The 21119-nt window shown below is 39.4% G+C and overlaps 1 protein-coding gene across 1 annotated transcript; it reads left to right on the top strand.

Annotated features, from left to right (window-relative positions):
* Window positions 1-88: 88 nt before the first annotated feature.
* Window positions 89-20340, top strand: SLC45A2 (solute carrier family 45 member 2). The gene is made up of 7 exons (XM_010725319.3): window positions 89-1869; window positions 3271-3447; window positions 6536-6849; window positions 10941-11084; window positions 11740-11863; window positions 12853-13058; window positions 16026-20340. The coding sequence occupies exons 1-7, from the start codon at window positions 1431-1433 to the stop codon at window positions 16248-16250; spliced, it is 1629 nt and encodes a 542-aa protein (XP_010723621.2). The 5' UTR covers window positions 89-1430; the 3' UTR covers window positions 16251-20340.
* Window positions 20341-21119: the final 779 nt, after the last annotated feature.

The raw sequence follows: 21119 nt of genomic DNA, 5'->3' as shown, positions 1-21119 counted from the left end.
GGGTAGTTGCACAGGTTTTAAGCAAAAGTTATACTGTAGTGATTGTTATTTCCTTCAAAATTACTAATTTGAAATGTTCTTTTTTCCCTCAACACAAATTATATATATTTAAAATAATTAGTTATATATGAATTTAAATATAATTTTCTTTAGTTCAGTGAGTCAAGAATTTTGACACAAAGGGTTGTTATTTTAAATAATTTTGGTCATTTTTTAATCTTGCTGAAGATAGGCTTGTTGCTTGTGAAGATTTCCAAAGCTGAGATACACTTTATTTTACATTTGTCATGGGAAAGTGTCTGCCTTACTACTATACCAAAACACCTTTTACATCCTATTGCACAAACAACTGCTTGGAAGCAAGAATTATCTAGTAGACATTGACAGATTAGTTAACAATCATTAAAAGCATTTTAAGTTTCCCATTTATAATCAGTTTGATGAATTAGAATATTATATACCATTGCATTATCACAGAGCCATAGAATATCTTGAGTCAGAGTGGACCACAGCAATCATTGAATCCAATTCCTTCCTCCACACTAAGATCTGGGAATTTGCTTAGTGTCATATGCGTCTGATTGTATTGGAGCAGAGTAAATACAGCCAAGCATAATCTTCAGCACACTTAGGTTCTGATCCAAAATTTGATGGTATTGTTAAAAAACTGCCATTAACTTTAGTTGCCTTAGTCAGGTGCTCACCTGAAGGGGTGGGATTTCTGGTATGTTGCTGTAGATTTCTTTAAAAACCTTCTGTTTGCTTTCCAAATATGTGTGTGCACAGTAGGACTTCCAAAAAGAAAAAAAGACATTAAGTCATCATGATACACTCTGCTTTTCAGAAGAGGACAGAATAATCAGTTATACTGAGAATAGCACAGAACAGATAAAAAATATTCACCAGTTGCAGTTTGACAGATTTCTATCAAGCTTTTTGTTTGCTGTTGACACTCTAGAACAACAGTTCGGTCTACTTCTTCAAGTTTGTTGAAATTCTTTCCTGGATGGCCTTTTTATATCCCTGCCTGCAGCTGGTCAGCACTCTTGCTGAATGAAAAGATGAGGTTTCCTCATTCTTGGTGGCACCATTGACTTGCAGCAACAAAAGGAATGACCGGCTTTGTGTCAGGCTAATCCTGCATCTCTCCCATGTGATGTGTGTTCCCATTGTAGGCGTGTTTTGTGCTGCAACGATAATGCTTTAGTCTGGGATAGTTGGGAGCTCTGCAAACGCCCTAGAGCGCAGAACTGCTGATGTGAACGCAGGCTTCCCCGCCCCCTTCCTTCATAACTTGTGATCGCGGAGCCATGAAAGTATGCGAGTCCCTCCCCCAGAACAGAGCGATTGCACCCGGCATATGATCAGGGCTCCATGTCAGCCACACCAGGCAGCACTGACCTGCCTGAGCGCTGTGCATAGCCAGAGCGATGACCTTAACGGAGCAGAGCTTTCAGGAGTCTCCTCCACCCCCTTCTGAGGTGGCCAAGGCAGACATGGATGTCTCAGGAGAGAAGGAGAAGGCTGCGCACCTCTCCACGGCAAGGACTGGAGTGCTGGTGCTCAAGCAGCGAGCAACGGGAAGGCTGATCATGCACAGCATGGCGATGTTTGGAAGGGAGTTCTGCTATGCTGTGGAGGCTGCCTTTGTCACGCCGGTGCTGCTAAGTGTGGGGCTGCCCAAGAACCTGTATAGCCTGGTGTGGCTCATCAGCCCCATCCTGGGCTTCGTGCTACAGCCCGTGGCAGGTTCTGCCAGTGATCACTGCGCCTGTAGCTGGGGCAGGAGGCGACCTTACATTCTGGGTCTGGGCATCATAATGCTGGTAGGCATGGCTTTGTACCTCAATGGGGACGAGATAATCTCAGGTAAGTGAGGGGAACGCACTGTACTGACAGACAAAACTCACCCTACTGTTTTGAATTGGAAAGAAGGATGGGGTCCTTTTTTTTTCCCTGTTAAAATTGGGTGTTAAAATTGGGTATCACGCTACTGAGCTGCACTGAAGGAGCTTAGGAACACTGCAGTCTCTTTAAGTTCAATCCTAATGCTGCGCATTATATACCCTGTATGTAATGTTCAGTAGTTCGTGCATGTGATTGCAGTATTATATGTTGACCTCTCTGCCTGATCAGTTCATACAATAAAGCACTACTTAGGCCCAGAGATGTATTTGATAGCTAAAGTTTTCCTTCTTGTGTTAAATGATTGATGTTGCTCATATAATGTAGTACACATCCTAACTAAATCTGTGTTAGTTCCTATTTTACATGCAAAACATTTATCTTAAGTTATTGTAGCACTGGCTTGACTCAGGAATGTGTCATGTGGATGAATAATAGAAGTCACAACTCCATGAAAACAATGCACTTGGAATGTGCAAATCCAATAGGACTGTCATCCCTAGGCACTGTTCTAGTTCAGCTTGAGATGTTACTTCTCAAAGACTTATTAGAAAATTGTTGCTGTTGTTGTGACTGGAGGCTCCTCCTCAGGGGGAGGAGTGTGTTTTCACAGGTTGATTTGTTCTCTGTTTCTGGATATCATTGCTGTTGCATATATTTGTAATTGTTTAGCCAGGAAAAGATATTAGGCCAACCCTGATTGCCTAAAATTGTGGAAGGGTGGGACAAACTGAATAAAACAAAAATGTACTCCAAACAACGTGTGTTTTAGGCTAACAGAGCATGCAGTGGAAGTGCAAAGGAGTAAGGAAAGGTGAATGATACTCTTGACTGTGAAGCTGGGGATACTCAGAGCTTCAGCAGGACAAGGGGAAATGGTTTTAAGTTGAGGGCGGGAAGATTTAGGTTGGATGTCAGGGGGAAGTTCTTTACAGAGAGAGTGGTGAGGTGCTGGAACAGGGTGCCCAGAGAGGTTGTGGATGCCCATCCCTGGAAGTGTTCAAGGCCAGATTGGATGGGGCCCTGGGCAGCCTGGACTAGTATTAAATGTGGAGGTTGGTGGCCCTGCCTGTGGCAGGGGGGTTGGAGATTCATGACCCTTGAGGTCCCTTCCAACCCAACAGAATTCTGTGATTCTGTGATTCTGTGATTCTGCTCATCTGTGGCTCAAAGCGAACCTAGCACAGTTGAGTGCTGCACAGACTCAATCCAGTTATCCCACTTCTCAGATGCTAATCTGGTATCACTGGTCCCTCATACATAACTAAGCATTGTTTAGATTTAGAGGAATCTGGAAAGATAAAATGAGGTTTTGTGAAACACAGCACTATTGCTGTCACAATGAGAGTCTTTTTGGTTTTGTAGCTTTCATCGGTGAAAGAGACAAGCAGCGGACATGGGCAATAGTCATTACCATGCTGGGAGTAGTGCTTTTTGATTTTGCAGCTGACTTTATTGATGGCCCCATCAAAGCATATTTATTTGATGTCTGCTCTCATCAAGATAAAGAGAAGGGTCTGCATTATCATGCCCTATTTACAGGTACTCATATCCCTTCTTTTCCTTCCTACTTGGAGGGAGGGGAAGGAAATTGCATGGATTTTGTAGTCTCTGTGTACTAATCTTGAATGAACTGATCATCTGATTCTGTGCTTCAGTCACGGGTCCGTTGCTGGGTTTTCACTGCTACAGAAAACTGCAGCTTGTGGTTGCTGCTGCAAGATCTCTCTTTCAGGAGGCTGCAGGCCTAACAATTTACAGTAAAATAGCTGTGGCTAAATTAAGAACAATTAACTATTATATAAATGAAGTATTTATTCATTTTATTTTGATCCTCAAGTTTTGATGTAGCCAAAATTAGGGGAAGCGACTTGTTTTTTTGACATAGCACTTACAAATAAATAACTTTTCTACTCAGCTCGTGACAGAGCAACTATGCAGCAGTGCAGCCAGCATCCATTCTTCAGTGGTGGTTCTACATCTGGTGCCTTCCACTATAGAAACAGAAGTTCTATGTAACATTCATAGCTTCACAATTTCCACAAAATAAGTTCTGGCTCGAGCTTCATTTGGTTGCCTTTAGACACTTGTAATGTTGCTGAGTTACAGAAGGAAAAAGCTCACATAAAACAGAGGGCTTTTTCCTGTGTTGAGAAAACACACAAGGAACGCACGTAAAGCTGTGTACTTGTTATGTGAGTCAGGAAGTGCATGGGACCACCCCCAGCTGTGCATGGGACCAGTCGCTGTGACAGCACTGGACAAAAAACAGGCAAGATAAGAAGTCATGCAGCCTATGCTGATGCAGATTTTTGTGGCAGCTGAGCTGTAGCAAGAACAGAAGCACATAGGCTCTGTGGCAGTGATCTGCGCTGCCCTCCACTCCCTGTGAGGAGCTGCAGCCACTATGAGACCTCTGCTCAGCTCCTCTGCTCTGGGCCCAGCACACCAGGGCCCTCAGCTGCCCCTCGCACATCTAGTAGAGCTTAGTAGTACCAACAGTGATACACAGTAGTATTGACAGTGGGCAGACTTTGGATATTTGAAATAGCTGCATCCTGGAACCTGGGCACAGATTCTAGGGGAACCTGAAAGCCATGTGGGGTTGAAATGAGTTTTAGCTTTTAGAAATAGACACAAATTTTTCTAATCACTTGTTTGAACAGAATGAGGAGCAAGTCGCGAAGTATATTCCTGTCTACAGCAGAACTCTGTTTACTGTTCTTCCTATTAAAAAGTTTTGATTTCCACGTTTAGAGCTATGGATTGAACTGATTCATTTGTATGGCAAGCTGCAAATGGGGGTGATGGCTGAATCGCATTAGATAGGACAGACAGATTTCTCCATGTTATTTGGACCAACACCAGATGCTTTCTGTAGCAAGGCTGTGCTTGCCTAAGCCCTTCTGAATAGGTGATTGCCCAGCCCATTCCTGAAGCATAGAATCATAGAAACATTAAGGCTGGAAAATACCACTAAGATCATCTTGTCCAACCATCAATCCACCCACACCATGCCCACTAACCATGACCCTCAGTGCCACATCTGCATGATTCTAGTTTTCAAGTCTGCCCATGAGAGTGGTCCTACAGCCCCCTCGGAGAAGCTTGTTCCAGCATTCCACTGGCCTTGCTTTTAAACTGCATTCCCTAAAATTTAATCATATTATCCATCTTCTACATTTCTGACATTTGTCACTTCTCTTTTCTATCTTTTTCAGACACAAGAAGCATCCTTCCTTCTTCATTTTTCCAGCTTCCATATTGTGTATTGAGTTATCACTTTTCCACTATTTAATTCCTTCTTTTTATATTAAACATCCTCAAGACTTTGCTCTTCAATCTACCTTCTCTGTGTTTTAAGTCTAAATGTGAAACTAGATAGATTGTTGTTATAACAAGACCGCTGAGACAAAAAGAAGATATATGGTACATATCTGACACAACTTGCAGGCTGCGCATTCCAATGCCATGATTACTTTTAGTCAAAACAATATGCAAAAAAGACCTCAAGCATCAAACATGAGCTGCAGTGCAAACATTGAGTGTAGATTTTCTTCCAGAAGACATTAACTGCTTAATTGTTCTTCATTAAAACAACCAGTGATACAGGCCCTGTAGGATTCAGTTAGAGGGCTGTAATCACACATAAGAGGAAAATAAGTACAGAAAACCCAGAATGGAATTACAATACCATGGTTTTTAGGAGAGGCAAATGTACGCCTTGTTATTTCTGTTTCTTTTTGTTGCACAGAATGGTTCCACCACACGTTGTCTTCAGTTCCCTAAGCAGAAGGATAGAAATACTTCCAATCCTTCAAATGCTCTGTGCTGGGCCACTTCTCCATCTTCCTGAGCCACCTGGATACCAGGGAGGGCAGGACTGGACAAACACTTTCTCTACCAGAGCCATGTGCTGAATGCAGCAGAGTCCTCTACCTCTCAAACTGTGTGCACTATCAGCAAAGAAAGAAGTTGTTTTAAAAAAATAAATAAATAAAAGAGAATGAATTCTTCTTTTATTAACTCTGAGACACAGAGGCGTCTCTCCTAGTGGAGAGATGCTTGGATTTCAGGGTTTACAAAACCCTGTTTTTAATTTTAATCCCTTTCGAAAAGATAAGTCATGTGGAAGCAGTATTTCTGTTTAGAGTCAGCTACCTAAGGTACAATTTACAAACTCCGCTTGATATAATAGAAAAATTGTTTGTTCCATGAAGTTTCAAAAAGCATATTCCAGTAGAGTTTTGTTTCATTATTCATTATTCACTGTTTCAGAGAAAAGGCAGCCTTAAGGAAATGTTTCTGAGTCATGCAGAGCATTTGTTGGAAAAAAGATGGAGTCCCATGTTGCATATATTGAGATATTTTTTGAGTGCTCCTGCACAGCTCTCTCCAGACCTGAGGATATCTTCTTTCATATTTTGATAACTGCTTGTATGTGTGATTGCCTCTGAGTTCCAATTTCTTTTGATTCTTCTTGTATATGCTGATACCTGAGGAGTGAATACCCTGATATCTGAGAGTGATTATTCAGTCATTTCTAGAGGGAATCACACAATGAGAGTGTTGTATACTGTTTATTTATAAATGCCAGTAGATTTTTTTTCACCCTTTTCCTTCCCTGTAGGCTTAGGAGGAGCGCTGGGCTACCTGACAGGTGCTGTGGACTGGGGTGAAACTGTACTAGGATACACCTTGATGTCAGAATTCCAGGTGATTTTCCTCTTGTCAGCCTTGGTTTTCCTCATCTGCCTTATTGTACATCTACGCAGTATTCCTGAAGTCCCACTCGGATATGACAACGAAGAGACAAAGCTCTTGATGGAAGTGACTGAGCCCTGTAAGTACAGCTCCATAGAGGAAATCAAGAACGGATACTTAAGTACTGACTTAAATGCTACAAGTAAGCCAAAGAAAGATACTGACAGATCATGTACAGAGGTAAGAACAGAGATGATTTTATAACCCATATTATTTCATTATTGAAGACCATCAATAGCCTTTTAATTAGCTATTGCTGGCTGATTGAAGTAGAGTCCTTTCATACACGTATTCAGAAAAATATTCCCTCTGGATTCTTTTTTCTGTTGACCTGGATAAAGGGTCAGATAAAAGTTTTTCTTTTCTCTTTGGTTATTTACGAAGTATTTCCAGCAAGTGGGACAGAAACAAACTTGTCCTGATGTTTTGGCAGGGTTGAGGGAGAGCCAAATACAATTTTCTATTCTGTATCAGTTTCTTTGTATCCTACCCATCTGAATTTTTCTATTAGTCCTTGTAGAATTAGCATCACATTGTGGACAGGAGTTACAGAGCATTGGTATTTGATGTAAGCCTGTAATTAACTTCCATTGAAATCAAGATACTAATACATGTAGTACATGAAAGTGTTCATTCTATGGTCCATTGGCTGCCACTCAGCATTTCACTGAGGATTTATTGATGACTCCGATTTGTCTGAAATTGCCTAAGCAACAATACCACATCGCTTCTGGGGTTTTAATTTTATTTTGAAGTGTTGCTGTGGCTGTGCCTTTGGCATAACTTTGAGATGTCAGGGAGGAACTTGTACTTCAAGTAATCAGTGGTGTTTGTTTATTCTTTGATCTTATGAAAGATTCACCTAGGAAAAGGTGAATCTACCTGAAAAACATCTGGAGAGATATATGTAGAATAGTCTTAGGAACAGACAGTGGTTTTCACCACTAAAATACATCAACAGGAATCCTCTCTGCACTTCGATGGTATACTATTCACACAAAAGCTAATACATATGTCTGTATGCAAGCATTCTAATGAATAATGGAACAGTCACCTGTTGCTTTAACTTCACTTCTTATCTCTTAGCATTATTAGGTATATATCGTGGATACAAGTCTTGGGAAATCAGCTAAAAATTACCAAGAATGCTCAGGTGGTTAAGTTAGATATGATGGAAACATAAACTAAAGTTTAAGCTACCATTACAATTGATCTATTGTCTTTTACTATTTATCATTTGTATTCTAATAGCATTTGTTATTTCTAAACCAAACAAAAATATCATCACACTACATACTACAAAAAGCTAGACTAAAAGATGAGCATTGACTGACGAGAATACCAGATGAACAAACAAAGCAACAGTTTGTTAGCAAAGTATGGTTGGCACGCTGTGGTGTGCTTCCTGTTTGCCCACCCGGCTTGGGGCACAGTAAACTTCACCAGCTCTGTTCACTCTGATTGTCCTGTTGGAGATGCTTGGTTGCACTGACTGGCCAGCATGCGCTTTGAAATAAGGGAAAGTGAATGAAAAAGAGCAATTTCCCCTGCAGAGAGCATTCCTTGAGAGAGCCAGGGAAGCAGGGGATTAAGCATACCCAAAGGCATTGGGTAGCCTTTGGCTTGGCAAGAATCCCAGTGAATCAGTAACATCTGACACCCTATGTACAGCTCTGATGTTCACTGTGGGTCAGTTTATGCAATTGCCCTCCTTTGTAAGTTCTCAGTTGGTCAGCCTGTCAGAGGTTTGCTGAGCTTTGATCTGTCTCATGTTCCTTTGATGTGTCCAGGCTTGGATAGATTCTAGACGCTCTCACCACCAAAGTGTTCTGTCTCTTGTGGCACATGCTTTCCAAGTTCCTTCATTTCTGTAATTACTTCCTTGAAGATATATTTTGGTTTCCTGTTTCTCTGTGTCTCTTTTTTCATTTCATGGTGGGCATCATGGCCCCATTTCATCTAAATTAAGGAGTATGCTCTTGCATACTAATAGCTTCCATAGTTATTAATGAGATTTGATCCCTTACAGTATGAATAAAAATCCAAAGTTATTCTACTTCCATTATTTGCTTTGGTGCAAAGTCACTGAGGATCTGCTGTAAAACCTGTACTAAGGATTCCTCTCTATCCGTAATAATCATGTTAGGCTTTAAGTTGCGGTGATTTTGTAGGGAAATGGGCTGGACATTGTGAACTTTTGAAGGATAAACTACTTAAACAGAGGCAGACTTCAGAACTTCATTTACAAATAATAGTGTAGAATGTGTTTGCTGTTAAGTATTGAATGCATGCATTAAACACTTATTTCCATTTCCACTTTCTAAAATATCTGAATAGAGAGCAAACATTCCGCTCTAGGTGTGAAATGATCATTTGTAGTTACAGCGGTGTTCCTTGTAGTACCCTGACATTATACTCAGATTAGGAAGAGTATTTTAAATAACTCTGTGGAAGAGTTTAATAAATTATATAAGCTAAGTAAAAAAAAAAAAGTAATTATCCTTGAAATAATACTGATGAGTCAATATGAGATTTTTTTACTATTATTTATTTATTTATTTTTGTATAACTGTAGTAGAATTTATAATTTCCTCTGTTTAAAGCGCAGTTAAAAGAGAAAGTGATGCCAAGAGAAATTCCAAGGATTTTACACGGCATTCAGTTCAAGATAGAACTCAGCAAAATGAATTCCTATGAGGATTAAAATCCTCTCACTGGAGTAAAATATTTTCTAACCTCATATGTGGTGATTTTTCATAGAGCAGCTTGCAGCATAGCCTAGTTCAGAAGAAGGCAGAGCTATGAAAAATAACTAGAACACTGAAGGAGAGTAATGATGTACTGAGAAAAATCAAGTGATAGCAGTGATTCTGATTGTTGTGGTTTAACCCAGCAGATGGCTGAGTATCACACAGTCTTCTGCCCACTCCATCCTTTCCCAGTGGGATGGAAAGAGAATCAAAAGGAAAGAAAACAAAGCAGAATTCATGGGTTTAGGTAAAACTATTTACTATGATAGAGAAAATGAAAAGGATAATAATGATGACAAATATATATGTGTATATGAATGTATATAGCAACTCATGCACGAGCAATTTCTCACCACCTCTCAGCTGATGCCCAGCTCACTCCCTCGCAGTGCGAGAGAGTGAGACAAGCTCTCCTGCTCCCTTCAAAACTCCTTCCACTAGATGTCAAATTGTATGGAATACCCTTCTGGCCAATTTAAGTCAGCTGCCCTAATTCTGCTCCTTCCCAGCTCCTTGGGGGCCCTTTGCTGCGAATGGCTTTGGCTCTGTACAACACTGCTTGGCAGCAACTATAAACATTGTGTGTTATATCAACATTGTTCTTCTCCTAGAGCCAAAACAGCATCGTATCAGACACTCTGATGAAAACAATTCCATCCCAGCAGGAACTATGACACCACTGAATGTGATTGAAAAGGGACTGAAGTTTTGAGCATAAAGTTCAGATGAGGAGAAAGAGATAAAATAGAACGTTGAAGATGGTCAGAATATTTTCCCAGCCAGTGAGATTTTTTTTAATGTATGCCCATCAGGTTTTGATTTTGAAATGTTTTGTTTTTCCCACAAGATTGGGGGTGTTCAGGTACTGGACCCAGTAGGGTTTTTGCTGCATCCTCCATTTTGGGTGCTACTTCTTCTCCTCTTACGAATCACTGTCTCTCACTGCTTTTTGAGGGAGGATGCAGTCCATAGGGAAAATTTCATTGTCATTGTATACCAAAATAGGTGGTACACAAAATTTAGTAGGGAATGGAAAGTAAGTATAAAAACTGCAGTGTTCTACACATGATGTATTTTAATTCTAAGGAAATATTTTTGAGTTTCATTTTTTGTATGGCAGCTATAAATCTGCAGTGGTAAGCTGATTGTCCCCCAGGAAGAAGTTCTTCTGGTGCTTATTGGTTTATTTTGGTTTGGTTTTTGAAACTGCTGAATCTGTTTGGCAGAAATTTTTGCCTTGGTACCCTTAAATAATTATCCTAATGGCAGGAAATACCACTCTGATGTACCCCAGCTCGTGGAGAGTTCCTGTCATCCATCAGATAACTTTATTAGGCAATGATTCTACTAATCAAATATGTAGTTAAGGACGTTGAGCACCCAACCAACCCATTCTAGCAAAAGCAAAATAACTTTGGAATTTTAACATGAAAAGATGCTGAGGTCTTCTCCGCATACTGTCAGAATTTTATTGGCCTTAAGGGCAATAATGCAATATTATTGTTAAATACTTGCTTTTAGGCTCAAAGGCGGATGACACTTAGATCACTCTTGAAGACTCTTTTAAGCATGCCATCCCATTATCGCTATCTCTGTGTGAGCCACCTCTTTGGATGGATGGCTTTCCTGTCCAACATGCTCTTCTTCACGGATTTCATGGGACAGGTAAAAGTATAAAATCCTCTTGCTTTTCTTTCCTCGTAGAATTGTCTTCTACTCCAAAACCAAATGAAGGTATTGTTATGAACATGAAGACATGACTCTGGCTCCCATGCAGTATTCCACATTTCCTTGCCTTAGTGTTTTTGGTTTTTCTCTCTCTGTGGAAGAAATAAGAGGTAGTTTTTGTTTCCTTCAATGTATATGAACAACTAAAGAAGAAAGAAATAGAAGAAAGAATTTTGCTTGCCTGGATAAGGGGTCAAATAGGGGATTGACTGAGTGGAAAAAATTGAGTGTGTGGGGGTAGGCCTGGAAAAAGAAATCATTGTAGCTAAGTTAGGAGTAAGCAGATTAAGCAAGAAGGCAGAAATGGAGGGAGGGAGAAGGAGAGTAAAAAATGAGAAACACCCAAAGAAAAAAGAGCAGAGGAGCAGATGAGTCTCTATAGAGTGGCTAATCCAGGAAAAAGGGCAAGAAATGAGGGAGAGCCTGTGTGTGAGAGTCTTGGGAGAAACGCATGTGAAATACAGAGTACAACACAGAGGTGATGAGGGCACTATTAGAAAGATTTCCTGGGTACTAGCCAGTCTTTCTGTGCAGGAGGTATTATATATATACAGTAATTCCTTGCCTTTTGTGATCTTCATGGTTTCTTTAGGTTGTGTACCAGGGCAGTCCTTATGCTTCTCATAACTCCACACTTTACCACACCTACAGAAGAGGAGTGGAGGTTGGATGCTGGGGGCTGTGCATCAATGCAATTGCATCCTCGGCCTATTCTTGTAAGTATCCAAGAATGTACTCCAACAAACAAACAAACAAACAAAAACCTCTTTGTTGTTCACTATTCCTTAAAAAAAAAAAAAAAAAAAAAAAAGTTGCCAAATTAACTGTTGATATGTTGATATCTTTTTTTTTTCTTTTTTTTTTTTCACATGAAAATTTTAACAAGTATTACATTCTCAGCAGTGTTAGAAACCTGTATCTTAACAAGAGCAGTTCTTGCCTGGACAACATGAAAAGGGGTCTCTCTGGGAGAAAGGCATTATCCTTCATGTAAATTGACCCTAAGTACCAAAAATCATTTTAAAGCCAAAAGTCAGAGTGAAATGGATGCTGTGGGCATCATTCAGAGATGCTTTTTCACCTAGCAGTCCTGTAGCTATAGGTTTACAAAGGCCCCTCTCAGCCTCTTGCCATCTGCATTCCTCACAAATAAACTTTTCATAATTACATAGAAGTCCTTGCCAAAAACATGGACCTCATTCCCCAAAATTGTGTGTGAATATACTAGCAAGTTTCCTAGATAAATCTTACTATAGCTATTTCTCAGGACTAAAAAAAAAAAAAAAAATACAATCCAAAAACTAGTAGTATTTTGGGAATTGAATTGAGCATTCTAAAAGAGTTGAGGGAAATCCCCTTTGGAGCTTAACTACAGGCATTTATGTAGCACCTCTCTGAGCTCAGACAGAGGTTGATGCCAAATGTTTTTATTGTAATCCAACAGCGGAAATGTCTGAAGTTGTCTGTGGGGGTGGTCCTTCCAGAATGGCTGTTAACTTCTTCTCTGAGCTTGGTTATGCCAGAGTAAGAGTCAGAAAGAAGCATTCTGCAGCAAATTTGTAACCACAGTAATTTCAAGCAAGTTTCAAAATCAGTAAGACTTTCCCCTTCACAGCATCTTATAAAACAAAACTCCTAAATGAGTTCCCTGATGAAATGCTGCTTGTTCTGTTTAACTCTTAACAATTTCTCTTTCTTTCCACAGACCTGCAGAAACTCCTTCTGCCATACACAGGATTAAAGGGACTTTATTTCATTGGATACCTACTTTTTGGGTTAGGCACTGGGTTGATTGGCTTGTTTCCCAATGTCTATTCCACTTTGGTTCTGTGTTCACTTTTTGGAGTCATGTCCAGCACTCTGTATACTGTGCCATTCCAGCTCATTGCAGAGTATCACAAAGAAGAAGAGGTAAGTTGAAAGTCTAAGGAAGGGTAGAAGGGGCGAACGGGTTTAAAATTATACATTTCAAATTGTTTATGGTGACATGATATGAACAGAAAGTTTCTGTTAATAGAGATCTTTATTAAACAACACTGATATTATAAGCTGTGTTGAAGCTAGATGACAGCCCTCAGCTAAGGCCCCAGCTCCAGAGAGTCTCCGTAGTCCCACATTAAGATGAAGAATAATAATCACAACTGAGATAAGGCCAATTGCAGTATGTGTTCAGGCTGCAAGCTACTTATAGAGAGCCAGCCAACTGTGTTGCCTTCAAGGATTCCCTGCCTGAGAATAAAATCTAAATCACTAAGTTTTTTTGTCCTCTTTAAAAGCAAAGGGAAGGCTGGGGCTCAGTACGAGCAGCTGCTGTTATTTCAGGGAAGATGAGCTTGTTCTTGTTAGCTGAGGAGCTGACTTCTGAGTCCCTGGGGTTAATAACCACCCTGCGAAGGCTACCAGAATCTTTAGCTAACTGCAAAGTGTTACAAAAGCCTGTTATCTAATAAAGATATGCAATTCAAGTACAAAGAGTTTTGTGTAGTTCTGTAGTAAGTTGAATTCGGTGTTCTCATTCTTCTGGCATTCTTTTTGGTCCTTCACATTCTGTTTGCAAAGGGAATCTGGAAAATCCTGAGTTCTTTATGCCATGCTACTAGGCTCAGCTGGACCTTTATGTCTTGTAAGGTGGTGTAGTCTTCAATGGAAACATGCTAGCAAGTTAGTAAGAAAGTTGGAAACAAGAAGGATAGAGGAGAGTTGGAAGAACTAAGGAAAAGTCTTCATTATGTCCAGTGACATTTGAAGAAATGAATAAAGAAAATGCTGGAACACAACAAAAGATAGTTTAAACCAGCTATAAAAAATATAGTTGAAAATGGGACTATATTAAGCCCTTGAGAGTACCTCCTACTATTCTATATGATTTCTCAACACCACCATTAGAATGATGAACACAAGGAAACTCAAAATTAGTCAAAGAATCCTATGAGGACTTTTCAAGTTGATTAAATATTTCATAATCTGCTTAATCATTTTTCAATTAATTTCTGTTCATTCCAGTAAGGAACAATTATGATACAGAACTTCAGAAAGATTTTACAAAGCGCATGGGTTGAACCCTTTTTAAGGTGAGATCACAATCCTGACTTTGGGACAACCAAATCAGAGAGAGGAGATAAAGGCAAAATTACAGCCCAGTTCTGAACTAGACCTGTTCCAAAACAAAAGTGAAATGAAATAGGCTGAAGTGTGCATGGACTTAAAATATAATAAGCTAATATCTTCAAATGCCATTTATGGCATGGCAAATGGCTATGCCATTTGATAAATGACAATCATATGTTAGGTCTGACATTAACAGAATTAGGTTTGTCTTAAATCTCCTATAATGTATGAGATGTAGGTTTGTCTTAAATCTCCTATAATGTATGAGATGATAGAAAAAGTATGATAGAAAAGGAGAAGTCAAGTGCAAAATTGCATTCACTTACACATTCAAATTATTGTGGTTGGAACAACTGACACATAGGAATGCCTGGCACAGCCCAACAAAATACATGTAATTAAAAAAAAAACCTGTATCTTGAATTGAAAACACCGCATTATTTTAGAACAAAGAACAGCCATTTTTCCTTAGTATACAATCTACCAAAATCATACGCTGGGTTTTAAATTGCTGCTACTTCAATTCCTGTTCCACACTGCCATTCCCTAGGACCCTAATTCATTTTCAGTCCTGCTGGATTAGGAAGGCACGATTGGCTTCTGCTGCTTTTCAGCTTTGTGTGGTAAAAGCTCAAAGGCAGTGTAACAGGTGTTGCAAAAAGCATCCTAATCACAGTCAAGAGCATTTGGATACTATGAAAGAGCAGCTCAGCTAGAGCACAGCATGGAAACTTTCTGTTACAATGCAGACCTCTCCAAACAACAGCAAGAACAATAAACATTTAATTATCATCATGTAATTATATTGTGAAATGGAATAGGTCTTCATGGAAAGGATTCACAGAATTAAACTTGAGTCTGTAAGGAACCTCCAGAGATCATCTGGTCCAATATCTCTGTGCAAGTAATGTCACCATGAGCAGGTTGTCCATGGTCTTGTCCAGTCCAGTTTTGAAGATCTTCCTGGTTGGAGTCTTACAGCTCTAAACAACCTGATTCAATATTCTCACCTCACAGCGCGTGAGGTTGTATATGAGATGCTCATAGACAATAAATGAAGGCTTTTGCTCAAATATGTATGTAATTTTAATTTAAATCATTAACAATGGTGTTCTGTATGTAGATCAATTTATCTCCTCATTCATTTTCAGAATTTTTTTTAGCAATAAAAACATCACATTTAGATTTTAATACTGAACTCCCTTATATGCTATGAGACATAATTTCAGAGCATCTAGTATAACTTCAGAGCTCCATTAGAACAAATTATGATCTTTATATGTGTGGGATGTAGTATGATTCAGTATGACCCGAAGCTCCCCGTATGATTGGACTTGACCTTGAAGGTCTTTCCTATTTTTTTTTCCACTTCATTACTCTTAGGTGATTCTGTGATTCAGCCATGTGAGAGTTGGAGCTAAAATATTCTTGATGAGGTGTCCTGCCCTGTAAAATTTTCTTCTTGTTTTAGTTTGCCAGAGCTCAAATAGAGCTGTACTTCAAGGAAACAGTTGTTTTTTTCTGATCTAGTTTCAGTTCTTTCCTTGAGAGAAGAGATAAAGTTGCTGATGACGGAAACAGGACAATTTGGAAAAATCATTATCACTTGAATAATCTCTGTTTGAATTTTGTAACCTCTGTGGGACAGACACTAAAACCAGAAAAGAAGCAAGACAGCTATTGGCCTGTTTTGCTGTGTCTGGATGTCATGGCATGAGGGATTCAGCTTATGTCTAAGTCCTCTGAGTCTTGTTTTGTGCTTATTTCCAGGACCTGAATCTGCAGCAGAAAGAGCAAGGTGTGGAGTACAGGAGAGGCAAGGGCATTGACTGTGCTGCTCTCACCTGCATGGTACAGCTGGCACAGATCATTCTTGGTGTGGGCCTTGGTCTCTTGGTCAGTGTTGCTGGCAGTGCAGTCACTGTGATTTCGGCATCAATGGTGGCACTGATTGGCTGCTGCTTTGTTGCTTTTTGTGTTCGATATGTGAGGTAAGACTGTGTGAAACAATTGGAAGAAAAAGACCCAGAAGATCAGCACTGGTACTGTTGCCATGCTGATACTGCTGGTACATCCTCCTCTCTTACCTGCTTGGAGCAGCTGCAATTACAGAGCATCACTTAACCACAAAGTGAAGACTTGATGAAATTGGTTGCCTAATGCCTCAGATAGAAAGCTTCTCCATTCTGAGCGCTTTATTACTGCCTTCCTGCTGACCTCAGTGCATGAACATGCTATTACACTTGAAGACACATCTGCCTGTGGTATCTTGATGCCCTACATGAGGAGTCATTGTGAAACGGATTATCAGTTTGTGGAAGAGAATAGATGAAGTATGTGTTGAACTGAAGAAGTTGAATTGAACAGAGCTAAGATTAAACTTCTTTTTTTCTTCTCATTTTTCTGTTATCTTAATTTTGAGGATATGCAGAAGCATCAAGCAGGTGTCAGAGGTCATGTGCCATCATGTTGTATGGTTAGTATGTAGGTCACTCCAAAAGTAATGCCTCCTATTTATTTCCACAAAAGCAACGACAATTTCAAAGAGCACAATTACACCCTTTGATAGAGCAAATTCTCATCTGCAAAATGCCACCATTAGCTATGTTTTTTTGCCAGTGATGAAAGAAGGTCTGCATTTGCCAGTGGAGATGAACCACTGTCGCACCACCCACCACCATGCCAATATCCACTGTTTGATCTCCACAAACATTCAGCAAATGTTGATGAATGTCAGTGGGTGATGTTTTTTCACAAGGAAGAATTCAGTGACACACCTTTGCTTCATCTGTACTTCCATGTCAGATGCCGTCTAGTCAAACTGCCCTTCTGCTGCCATCTGTTGCAAAGCAACTAAGTGTAATAGAATATTGGTGGGAAGGTTCAGCCTCTGCTGCCAGAGCACCAACACCCACCTCTGACATTGTGAGCCAATACAATAAAATAGAAGGCATTACTTTTGAAGCAGCCCTCATGCTATTTTTAAAGGGGATAAGTTACCTCCCTGCTGCCATGAAATCCTGTTTGGGTATGGAAGGTGGCTGGAGTGTAAAAAAAATTGAAGCTTATTGCTTAAAAGTATATCTGTAAAGTTGTTTTATTGTATCCTGCTGTTTGTGTATAATTGAAATGACAGCACTGACTGAGCTTGTCATGAAAGTCTGCCTAAGGCTGCTCTGCAAATCTTTGTTTAGGCACCTACACAATTGATCTACAGGAAACACATGCCATTCTTTTTCTTAAAATTCTTGCTTCATGACTTCATTTATAAATGAAATAATAAACTTGGCCAAGAAAAAAATTACATTCATGGTGGTATACCACTCAAATCTTGACACTGAATTTTACAATATTCAACTTATCTTATATCTCTATTTTCCATGCATACGTATAGCTTTGATTTATTTTTGTTCTTTACAGACTACTGTAAATTAATCGAGGTCTGCGAAGTCTATCATGAATTATGTACAAAGATACCTCTAACTTCTACCATAAATACTGAAATCTCCTTATTTGTATTTAATTGAGTACTGAGCTTCATTCCTATGAATTTTCTTAGTCCTGTCTGTGAAAATTATATGCTATACTTATGCTGCACTTCCTCTATTCTAGAGATTGTCATACCCATTTGCTACTCCTCATGAAGACATCCACTAATGCAGTACTGTTAATGAATAGCAGTATGGAGAAAAACTGTTGCCAGATAGGATTTCTGTTTCTTTGTTTGTTTTTAAACACATGTTGCACATGTGTGATCAGCATCATCATCTCAGAACTGATTAGCTCTTAGAGTAGGGACGTGGAGTAAAAAGGCACTGCTACATACAAATGGTTGGATTTGAGGGAGAGAAGCCTTTGCGCAGTTTCACCAACTGCAACCTTGTTTTTGTTTTCAAAACCGGGGTGAGCCATTTATTCTCAGGAAAAAAAACAAAACACAATTTCTCTTACATAAACTTACAAAAATTATATATATAATATATATACTTATGTATATAGTAACAACTCTGTGGAAACCTCTGTTGCATTCTCTTGGTAGTTGTATCTCCATTGCAGGCCCCATGTGGGGCTCAGTTCATGGCAGACCTTGCTTTTCTTCACAGCTCCTTCATTCTGCCTTGTGAAGAATCTGTGGTCCATGGCTTTTTCTGCCTTGGGGCTCTTCATTAATCACTCTCATGTTATACCCATAGAATAGAAGAGATTGAAAGAGTGGGCATGGGACTATGCTTGAAACATTCTGTGAGTATTTTGTGGGCACTGGGATGACTGGAGCAAAAGAGCACAACCAGGACAAAAAACAGGAGAAAGACAGAAAATGAAGGATGGTTTTAATCTCAATTCACTTATTGCCATCATTGTTTTCCATTGATGCGCTATCTCTCTGGGGGAGGAAATTTTAAGGAGAGAGAAAGGCTAAAAACAGGGAAAGGAGGAGATGTTCAGGACTACTGTCCTGTTCAAAAGCAGCATGTAGGTCCATCTTCTAAGAGCTGAAGATGAGTTACTACGTAATGCTCAATTTCTAGAAAAGAACTTGGCAGCATTTACTTATGTCTTTATCAGTATTTTGCTTTAGGCTTAGTACAATCAGAACATTGAAATTCAAATAGCTGTTGCTATCTCTGCTCTCTTATACAAAACAAAAGCTGGCATCGATTCGCATCCACAGAGTGACTGAGATTTATAGCAACATCAGAATCGTGAACCTGAAAAAAGAAGGGAGATGTCATTAACTTATATATCAAATACTTTTATTTACAAATCTGCTCAGAGAATACTGTTACAAACATTCATATCATTGTTCTCATTATCTTTCTTTTTAAAATGAATTACAATCTATAGAACAGGCAACAGACTAGATTCAGTTTTTCTGAATTTCTAAATAGAAATTCTTCCTATATTTGATTCAAAGACTTAAAGTAACGTCCATCTTAATGTGTCGTTGTCAAAAGGCAAGAAAACAACAAAAAGAAGTGCAATTTGAAAAACAGTATTTAAAACTGAAGATTTATGAAGGTGCTCATTCTAAAGCCAAAAATACATTTCAGATTTCACTGAAAATAAACTAAAGTGTTGGTAATTCATGAGAAGGAAGAAAGCAGGTATTTTTTTCAGCACTTGAAGTATATTACAGGCACTGAAGAACGTCATTGTGGTGCTATTATTTCAAGAAGTTCCACCTTTTCGATCTCTTTCTATATTAGTTCAGGACTTGAAATGAAGTATCAGTATATTCAGTTAAAGCATTTAATATCAACTTTTATTGCAGTAACATGAGTTTTGAAGTTAAATGGGACTCACCGGATCTTTGTAGTTTTGCTTCCATATACATAAAATCAAATAAAGGTCTATGTTGTGTTTAGGCAAATGATGCACCTAGATGAAGATGCAGATGTTTTGCAATAATCAATCCCTCCTCCCTCCCACTTTAACAGAACTAGTTGTGGTTTAATGAAAAGAGGCAGAAAACAAGTATGCCATCTATCTTCCCACCTCTTTCATTTTTCTTTCTCTTAGCAGTGCCTTTCATTTATTCCCATTTAATAAACTTGTTACCCAACTGACATGTTAGAGGAAGTTTTGATTCTCTTCATAGAGTATCTACAATATTAGTAATGTCACAGTTTCTTTTTTTCTCCCTCAGTTTTCATCTTTTCTTAGTGATTTCAATAGATTTCTCTGACTTCTGAACTAGTAGGGTTTATGGGTGACAATTTCTCAGTCATGAATCATTAATATCTTTGGGTGGTAAAATTCACAGTTTCAGCATTAGTGTCTGCAACTTGTTACCAGCCCCTGCAATATGTCAAAAGATAGGAAGAAAACAGTGTAACTATGCGTGGCAATGATGTTTGATAATTCTGGACAAAAAAATGAGTTACTTCATGCAGAAAGAAAGTGGAAGTATCTGTGATAAAGTGTGTTCAAATTATTTTTGTCATGATAAAGCTGTATGAACATTATGTACAAACCTTTTCCCTGTAAGTTTCCAGCATTCATTTTTCATTCCATACCTGCTCCTTCTTTGTTCATTTAAGCAATGTTTGAAGCTATTCGTGCAAAATAAAACTCTGAAAAGCTATTCATAATTCAGTTCTCTATAATGCTTTTTCAGTTTCATATAAGCTTGTTTAGTTACTCAAGGTGTATTCATTAGTTGTATTTCATAAAGCTTTTTCTTGAAAATTAATGTACTATCTCCCCTTTTCTACTCTTTCGTCTCTGTGTTAAAAGTAATGATTTCATGTCGTGCAGATAAATCCAGCCAGAGAGTACTGCCTTGTGTTGCTTTATGTAATTATTTGCAGAATTAAGGGTGGTATTGGGCTGGAGGGAAGGACTGCTTTAGAAAGGAATTATCACCAAAGAGGAGAATGCTCCAAGGGGGAAAGGCAACGGACCTGCTGTCTTCCTAAGAATAGAGTACTTCTTTCCACCCCTAAGGCTGAGTGCTTGCTTGCCCCCCAGTGTCCAAAGGCATTATAGCACTTCTCCAGAGCTCAGGCACTGCCTTCCCTTGCATTCTAACCTAAATCTCCCAGAGGGGAGAGTGGAGAGGGAGAAGAGCTCGTTGAGAACAGTCCTGTGGAGAAAGACTTGGGCATTCTGATGAACAAAAACAGCCCAGGAGGCCAACAGTATCTTGGGCTGCATCAACAGAGGGATGGCAGCAGGGGCAGAGAGGGGATTGTACTGCCCCAGCTGCAGTTCTGCACCCAGGTCTGAGGTCCCCAGAATGACACTGGAGCTGTTGAATCAGGTCCAGAGGAGAGTCATGAAGATGGTCAGGTATTTGGAGTACCTCTTTTATGAAGCCCAGTTGATGGAACTGGGCTTGTTCAGGCAGGATAAGAGAAGGCT

Source organism: Meleagris gallopavo, chromosome Z, assembly GCF_905368555.1.
Source record: "Meleagris gallopavo chromosome Z, MGAL_WU_HG_1.1, whole genome shotgun sequence".
Lineage (NCBI taxonomy): Eukaryota > Metazoa > Chordata > Aves > Galliformes > Phasianidae > Meleagris > Meleagris gallopavo.
This window is presented reverse-complemented; position numbering and strand designations above follow the sequence as displayed.

Coding starts and splice junctions, on each gene's coding strand:
- SLC45A2 (XM_010725319.3), top strand. CDS start 1,431: ATGACCTTAACGGAGCAGAGCTTTCAGGAGTCTCCTCCACCCCCTTCT. Junction 11,085..11,739: donor TCACGGATTTCATGGGACAG/GTAAAAGTATAA, acceptor TGGTTTCTTTAG/GTTGTGTACCAGGGCAGTCC. Junction 11,864..12,852: donor TGCATCCTCGGCCTATTCTT/GTAAGTATCCAA, acceptor TTCTTTCCACAG/ACCTGCAGAAACTCCTTCTG.